The 8,618-nt window shown below is 40.6% G+C and overlaps 1 protein-coding gene across 2 annotated transcripts; it reads left to right on the forward strand.

Annotated features, from left to right (window-relative positions):
* Positions 1-2,955: 2,955 nt before the first annotated feature.
* Positions 2,956-6,449, forward strand: LOC118429926 (cylicin-2-like). 2 transcript variants are annotated; one of them, XM_035840563.1, is made up of 2 exons: positions 2,956-3,035; positions 3,744-6,449. In XM_035840563.1, the coding sequence occupies exon 2, from the start codon at positions 3,815-3,817 to the stop codon at positions 5,759-5,761; it is 1,947 nt and encodes a 648-aa protein (XP_035696456.1). In that variant the 5' UTR covers positions 2,956-3,035; positions 3,744-3,814; the 3' UTR covers positions 5,762-6,449. The 2 variants fall into 2 exon arrangements, with proteins under 2 accessions (XP_035696456.1, XP_035696455.1); XM_035840562.1 differs by having other exon boundaries at positions 2,971-3,137.
* The last annotated feature ends 2,169 nt before the right edge of the window (positions 6,450-8,618 follow it).

An 8,618-nucleotide genomic window follows, 5' to 3' on the forward strand; every position in this document is an offset into this window, starting at 1 on the left:
GTGAGTATTGCTTTGGTAGTTATTTCCTCTTCAATGTTTGACAGGCCTGCTGTCTGGACGTCTTGGGATCATTTTCTTAATGTCTAGCAACCTAATGGAATGGCGAGATGGGGCTAGGACATGCAGGGCTATTTCTGTGTTAGGATATGTCAGTTCCTTCGGATTACATTTTTAATCAGCACAGATGAGGATTAATGTATGTTAATTGCAGATTCTTTACCTTGGGCTAATTGCAGGTAACATGAGGTATTCAAAAGGTGCAAAAACAATTTCACAAGTGTCTACTCTAGTCTGAAAGCTAACTCTAGATCCTGGGTAATTGAATTCGACTTCGTTTTCGGAGACAGTAGAAGACGCAAGATCCCACAATTTTTATCATGTGTGGGTTTTGTGATGTTAGAAGGTTTTCTTGCTGTCAGTGGATTTTTAGAGATTTGTGTAGACTTTGGTGGCCTCATCAAGCAGTTCTTATCTTTCGTGATCGTGATTAATATAAAAGCGTCATTTTTGTCACCAGAGACTACAATGGAAGACAAACAAGTCCAAGAGTCTGGAAACGATGCCACCGACGCTTCAGCTAACCAAGGGGTACAGAAGAGCAATAACGGAACTCAAGAGACTGTGAAATTAGAAGACTCAAAAGACAATGGCAATGGTGAGGAAAACGCTAAGAGAGACACTGGAGGGACCACGAGAAGTAATGACAACAAACAGGGAGCAGACAAAGAGACTAAATCTCAGAACGGGTTACTAGAAAATGAAGCGATGGATTCTCAGCTTCCAACAGAAATCGCGCCACAGTCAGAACAGCTCTTTGATGAAGAAGTCATAAACATCCTCAAAGAAGAAAGACTAGAAACAGAGAAGCAGGACCAGCCCGGAGAGAAAGTAAAAAGCACATGGGAAATAGAATGCGACCAAATCAGACAGGAGGAAAATCCTGCAGCAATCCTGGCTAAAGCTAGAGACAGTTTGAAAGAAGTGATTACGAATGTGGAAGGGCCGCAGAGAGCAGAGGAATTCAAATCTGAATTTGATGCATCTGACTATGGCTTAGCCATAAAGGCACACAAAATGCACATGATAGGAATTGTCAGAAGGCTCAAAACAACGTGGAACGAGGACACAGTGGTGGTCGATCAGTTGGAACCTGAGGTTGCATCTGCCATGGCGACTAAGGAACAACTTGATGAAGAGATGGTAAAAAAGGACAAGAGGATTGCGGAACTGACTGACCTGATTGGCGCAGACATGACCGCACAGACAGAGTCGGACCTTTGGATGGTAGAGATTCTGCAGGGCCAACTGGATACAACCAGTCGTGAGATTCAGCTTCTCTCAGATGAGATCACCAAGGTCAGGGAAGATCCGGACTGGCAGGAAGAGACACTGAAAGCCATGCAAGATCGTCTCGACGAGGTCGAAACTCTGTTTGCTCAGAAGAAGCAGAAGAAGAAGGTCGTCAAGTCTAAGATGGTGAAAGTGCTCCGCATGTACTCAACAGCAACGGAGACGATTGGAGGCGTCTCCAAGAAGAGGCGTAAGACGGAGGAAAGTGATGAGAAACATAACGACATCGATGATAACTCGGTGGACGAATCAGCAGATTCGATCAACGGAACCAGCTCTGTACAAGATAAGAATTCGTGTGAAGACGGAGAAACATCCGTTGAGTCAGATACCGATTCTGTCCCCAAATCAGATGGAGAAATAGAAACGTCCGATGAACCAGACAACGACTCTTCCGAGAGTTCAGATAAAGAGGTGGAAACATCCGATGAGTCTGATTCGTCTGACGACTTTCCAAGCAAGACTGGCAGGAAACAACATCGCTAACACCGTCTTCTGACTCCAAAGAGACACTATCATCTACTGATACTCCACCTGGGTAGACCATTGTATCTCGACACCAAGCTGGAATATGGACAATTTTCCTCCATCAAAAGAAAATTTGTCTATGATTGTTTTCAATTTTTTTTAAATAGGAAACGCAATATCGAGGGCTGAGTCTGTAAGATGCTTGTTTTGGAATGAGATTTTCTAATGTTGGAAAATATTTGTTAATATTTGGTTATTATATATGGTTATTACTCCATACTGTGTGTCACAAGCAAACGAGCTCAGATGCATGTTTTATCTTACGTTTCCATACCCAATGCGAGATTACGTAGCAATGGAAGTATCATAATGATAAACAAATCAGGCTTTGTGTATGCATGTGTCTATGGGTGTCATTTTCTTTCAGAAAGAACAACTGTTGATGTTCGTTTTGTGTGTTCCCTTTTTATGTTTGTGTGCATGACAGTTTGAAATCGGGAATTATAGTAGTATAGATTTTTTCATCAACGATGTCTGCTAGTGTTGTACATGTTTCCTGCAAATAAAATATACATCAATTATCAACTCATATCTACGTTCGTTTCCTTTGAGTGACATTGCAGCTACGAGTATTAAGCAGACCAATATCATACACAGACTTACAATAGGGCTTCCCTAACATGCATTCGCCTGCATAATTCAACGATCACATAGTCAAAACACCGATGTCACGTAGTCAGGTCAAAGTCCTGTACGTAATAAAAAAAATCAGCCCTCCGAGTATCAAAACATCTCGCAAACATTGTGTAATTTCATAGGAGGCCCCTCTAAAATGTCTGTTGATCTATGGGAGAAAAACACATTCAAATTACATGCGATAGACGTGAACGTTTCATTATTTGTTGTTGTTAAACTTGGACATTTTCGTATATGTAGCTAAAAGAAATTTAGTACGGCCCGTGTATCCTTTATTCATCTGTGTTTCAGTGCCGTTATTGCGTGCAATCGACTGCTTATGTTTTTAGACACGCCTCAACATCATCAATGCCGGGCCCACTTCCTAGTAAATGGCCCATTTCACCATGGTTACATCATGGTAATCTACATAGCCTTGTGTGATGGAATGGGTGCAGCTCTGTAAATTGCCTCTCCACGGTGACAACCAACGTGTACCGCTCAAGGACTTACCTGACCCGCCAGTGTCATGCCAACGTCCGGTATGTATTGGTGTAAACATTTCCTCTAGTCTAAGGCTGATGGCAACGCTACTGTGAGTATAGAGGAAGACGGCGGTGCTCAGATCGGTGCTGTGTATGAAGGTAGCTCCGATTTGGCTGTTTTGTAACATGGTGCTGTTAGTTCTCCCAGAGGAGATGTTGTGGCATTAAGTCTTATAGAACTAGCATGCATATACGAAATCCTGTAATTGACATATTTATATGTATTTCAATGTAATATTCTCTTGTTATATACCACCAGTATAAGCTAAACACTGACAGTGTATCTCTTATGTTTTAAGTGGATGTTTCATTTCTCATTTGGAAGGAAATGTGGCTCAAAAAAATACGATCATGGACAGTTCAATAACAATAACAAGTTTTACAAAATTCCTTGTTCGGTTTGATTCTAGACATTGAATGTAGGATACTGATCTTTTAATCCTATAATTAGTAAATACTGATTATATATAAGTCTTTGGATACTAGTATATAAATGGTGAAACATTTCAAAGACAACCGATTGTAAGATTAGCTTGTCGGAGTTGATACAAAAATACAGGGCAAAGGGTTTAATAATTCATGAGTATGTATGGTATGTGATGTTTGAGATTGATGTACCATGGGTGCACTTTTATTTACTTTTGAACTGCTTACAATATTACGTTTCTAAAACATGTCATCACTAAAGAGATCATTGTATTACAGGGAGTCGAAAACGGGACAGCAAACGGCATATTCTGACCTAGAAAACGAACTGTCTAAGAACTAACTACGATATGGACCGCATCAGGGAAGAAGAGGAAATACAACAGGAAAATGAACATGCAAAGCAGGATAAGTCCCAAAATGACACCCAAGAGGCAGTGAACGGGTCAAATGAGAGAGAGAAGGTCGAAGACAAGGAGACCTCACAAGCCAAAGAAGTAAAGAAAGATGGAGACAAGCATGATGAAGAGATAAAAGAGACAGGGCAGACAGAAGGAACACAGAAGGATGAACGCGACCACTCCGTCTCTAACGGCGAGAACGCACCAGAGAACACCGATGGTGAAGTCAAAAAGAGTGGGGAAGACGAAGACCAGGCGAAAGAGAAAAGTGGTGAGGAGACAGAATCTCAGAAGGAACAGAAGAAGAAGTCCGACCATGCCATGGCAAACGGAGAGAAAACAGCAGAGAAGACTGGTGATGAAGTTAAAGAGAGTAGTCAAGGTGGAGAGGAAGGAGGCAACGCCACAGAGAAAGGCGGCGAGAAGAAAGAACCACAGAATGCACAGAAGGACACGTCAGATAATCCAGTGGAAAATGGCGAGAACGCAACAGTGAACAATGATAAAGAAGGCAAAGTGGGTGATCAAGCAGACACAAATGGCAAGGACGGAGACAAGGCCACAGGGGCAAGCAAGAGTGAGGACAGCGATCCCAAAGGAACAGAGACGTCAAATAATGAGGAAGAAGACACTAACCAAAACAAAGACGAGGACGGTAGCGAGGAAAGCGCTGACAAGAAAGAAAACTCACCCGACGACCGGGGACAAGCCTCCGATAAGAGTCAGGAGACAAGGGAGGGCGAAGAAAACCAGGAAGAGGAAGATGGTGGGGGAAACGGGGAGAGGGACGAGAATGCACAGGGAGACGAGGCTTCCAACGAGAACCAAGAAGCAGCAGAGACCAAAAAGAGCAAAAAAGCGAGTCAACAGAAGAAGGGTGCTGAAAAGAAGGCCAAGAAAACGACTTCAAAGAAAAAGTCGGATAAGAAGGACGCCGCTGACAAGAGCAAGTCAAGCAGTAAAAAGCCCAACCAAAAGGAAGGAGAAAAGAAAAAAGGAGATAAAAAGAAAGCAAGCGATAAGAGTAAGTCAAGTAGTAAAAAGTCAAGTCAGGAGGAGGAAGACACGAAGACGGAAAATGCTGCTGCATCTAATGATGACAAGAAAACAACAAAAGAAGAAGAAGCATGTACGGATGAAGAGAAGAAGGTAGAGGATAAAGATGAGAATACTGAACAACAAACCAATAGCGAAGATGGTGATAAGGAAAAGGGTAACCAGGACAACGACACGCCCTCATCTGACTCAAAGGAAAACAAAGACACCAAGGAGGAAGACAAAAAGAAAGGCACGAAACCAGGCAGTAAAGGTGACAAGGACACAGCCAAAGAGGAGGGCAGTACGAATGATGAAGGTAAGACGGAAAAGAAACAAAAGGGCGCGAACAAAAAAGAAAAAGAAAGCAAGGATCAAGAAGAAAGCGATAAAAAGACAAGCCAAGAAGAGAAGGAAGAAAAGAAAGGAAAGAAAGCAGCCTCTAAAGATAAAACTGACAAGAAACAAGGTGACAAGGAGAGCGCTGACACAGAAGAAAAGAAAAACAAGAAAGCAGCCTCTAAAGATAAAACTGACAAGAAACAAGGAGACAAGGAGAACGCTGGCAAGGCAAGCGGCGAGGAAGGCAACAGTGAAAAGGGGAACAAGAAAGGGAAGGGAAGCAAGGATAAAGAAGCAAACAACAAGAAGTCAAGTCAAGAGGAGAATGGAGAAAAAAAGGACAAGAAGACAGCTTCTAAGGATAATGCTGACAAAAACCAGGGAGACAAGGATGACGCTGGTACGAATGGAGAGGCTGACGAGGGTGACGATGGGGAAAAGAAACCAAAAGAGAAGAAACGTCAAGTCAAGAAGAAGAACTCCAACGTGAAAGCTAGGATTGACTGTTGGAGGAAATAAGCGGATTTTATTTCCCTCCTTTCAAAACTGCATGTACCATAACCAAAGATACCATACCAAATACTATTCCAGTACTAACAAATGTATTTTGCAGTGTGCTAAAGAACAATTGTTCTATCAGAAAGTAATAGAAATTATATCTACTTCAGCGTTTTAACTTGAATTTCAAAGCTAGACATACACTGCATTGTATTGTCAGTTTGCTGTATGCTTTACGGCTTGCAATATTGAAGAATTGCAGATACAGAAGTGAAACAGTTGCCATTCATTTTAGAAATACGTTACGTGGCGGTATAGACAATTATTCAGGTTTGTAACATAAAGGTGATAACGTTTTGAAAAGAAATAGTAATCTTGTATAAACTTATAAAGGTGTGTGCTGCATGATAAAATGACGTACTCAATACCAGGGACCCATTCCACTGCGACCGGGCGTTCTTACAAAGGTCAGAGTGCTCAACGGATTCTATTGATAAATGCGAATCATTGTACGCCTTGTGTATTTTTTTCTCTTTTTATATATCATACTTGTGTATGTCATACTTGTGTATATCAACATTTTGCTAGGTCGTACCGAGGTCTCAGCCCCTTTGCCGTTTAGTGGAAAGAGATATTTTGTTTTGGTGACGCACTGAAGCCGATGTACAACTACTGCGCTTGAATAAAGATGGGATAATGTGTACAGCTACATCAGTCTTGTTTATTAGTCTTGTATATGCAATATTAATTAATGACTCGTCTTTATGGCCCTCTATTAGACTATAGTACTACTTAATAAGTAAAATCATATTCTGCACAGGACATGTAGTAATTCGTGGAGTAAGAAACCCTTATCAAAAGTACGTAATTGAAATACTTTTGACTGCAGTCTTCTTTGAGCAAAAGCCAAACAGAGTCAAAGTACTGATGATCAAATAGAGTGGATAAATAAGAAAAACAGGTAGAGCCCATGATGACAATACAAAACATCAGATAGGTTTGTATCCTCCATATGACTGAATCACTAACATTCTGCAAAAAGTATAATGATACCAAATAGGACGGCCATTGTTAGTTATATCAGTGTCTATAGACTGAAGAATAATGTTAGGATTTAATATATCAAAGACATAACATTATGTCATTTACTCTGAATATAATACACAGACGACACCGATCACATGGAACGAACAGATGGTAACTGAAGATGTAATGCATAAGGCTGTTAAAAGTGACAGTCATATCAAGATAAATTCAGTTAATAAAAGTCAGGAACTACAGAAACATGAGATGTTAGTAAGGTACGTTTTAATGTTAAATGTTTTGTTTTACATTCATATTTTGCACTCATCATATAATACACACCCTCTACAGTCTTTTTATTGTACATTCACAAAATGAAATCTGCGAGACGCCTTTAACAGGATTCAGTGCATGCTTTACAAGGCCGTCACCTCCGTGGTACAATCCCAACAAAATTGTTAAGTAATAGCTAATGACTACAAATCATTCTAAAGTAACGTCAAACTTTTTATTCTTGTCCACACATTACCAGTATCACAGCAAAGTCTAGCAAAAAAGGTGAAGGGGTTTTATGACACACTGGGTAGAATGTCTTTGAGTTTAACCATGCTTTTGTTAACGTTTCCAAGTCACTACGTTTGGTTTTCTTTATTCTCCTAGCAACTGTTGCTTTCTATACATCACTGCACACATACATAATACACATATTAGTCTCATACCTTACAACATAACGTTCAAGAAAAGTTGTACCATTTACTGTCGCTGCTTGATGAACTAAATCCATATATATATATAAATATATATATATATATCATATTATTTCTGGACCTTTTTATTTACTATCATACAATCTTTATTGACACGAAAAAAGTACAGCGACTTTCGTAAAGTCTACATGTATAACAACTACTTACAGTACAACTAAACACATATATATGGATATCTATAGGTATGAATAAATCAACCTTTAGGGTCTAGCATGTCATTAACACTATTAGTTCTACGGTATAAACATTCGTGGATATATTTGCCTACTTGTACACAGTCAGGGTTATCGCCTCCCAGAATGTAGTTGAATTTATCTATCGAACAGAGAGTAGCAAATTCTTTAGAGCAAGCGGAAAGTAATGTGAACAGCTCTGTGCGTTTATCATTATATCGAGAACAATCCATAACAAAATGACGTTCGTCTTCGATCTCATTTGGGCAAAATGGACAAAACCTCTGGTCACGGGGAATTTTAGTATATCTTCCGGCTTCTATATTTAGTTTGTGACTACAGATTCTTATCTTTGTATTATTGCTCTACGAAGTTCGAAACTGTGTACATTCGAAAGATACATATGAGATACAGAGTCAAACTTGTAAACATGCATGCAGACGCATGAGTTACAAAGAAATGCCTTACACGTGACACTGTGTAGTCATGTATGCCTAAAGTGTTTCGATTCACATGTGTCTCTATTCCAACTCACTGTAATCAATAAAGATGTTTGCTAGGCTAATTTCACCGTTCACCAAGTACCGTTCTTGCTCTTCTGGATTTCCAAAGCAGACATCGCCGCCCTGTAGTCGCACAAGGCCGCCCACAGTTTCATGTTCCTCTGCCTGTTTTCCTTCTCCCTGGCACTAACGACTACTGCAAGCTCCTGCAGACGACCTCGCAGTGCTGTTAACTCCTCATCCTTCCGCTTACTCTCCTCTTCAGCATCGGCAACCTGTTGGGCGATGAGCTGGTTCTCACGAGCTGCAGCGTCTGACTCTATCTCCAACAGTTCCAGCATCCAACTGTCGGATTCAGTCTGCGTGCCTGTATCGTTCCCTATCAGATCTACCAGCTCCGATATCCTTTTAT

This window comes from Branchiostoma floridae, chromosome 14, assembly GCF_000003815.2.
Source record: "Branchiostoma floridae strain S238N-H82 chromosome 14, Bfl_VNyyK, whole genome shotgun sequence".
Classification (NCBI taxonomy): Eukaryota; Metazoa; Chordata; class Leptocardii; order Amphioxiformes; family Branchiostomatidae; genus Branchiostoma; species Branchiostoma floridae.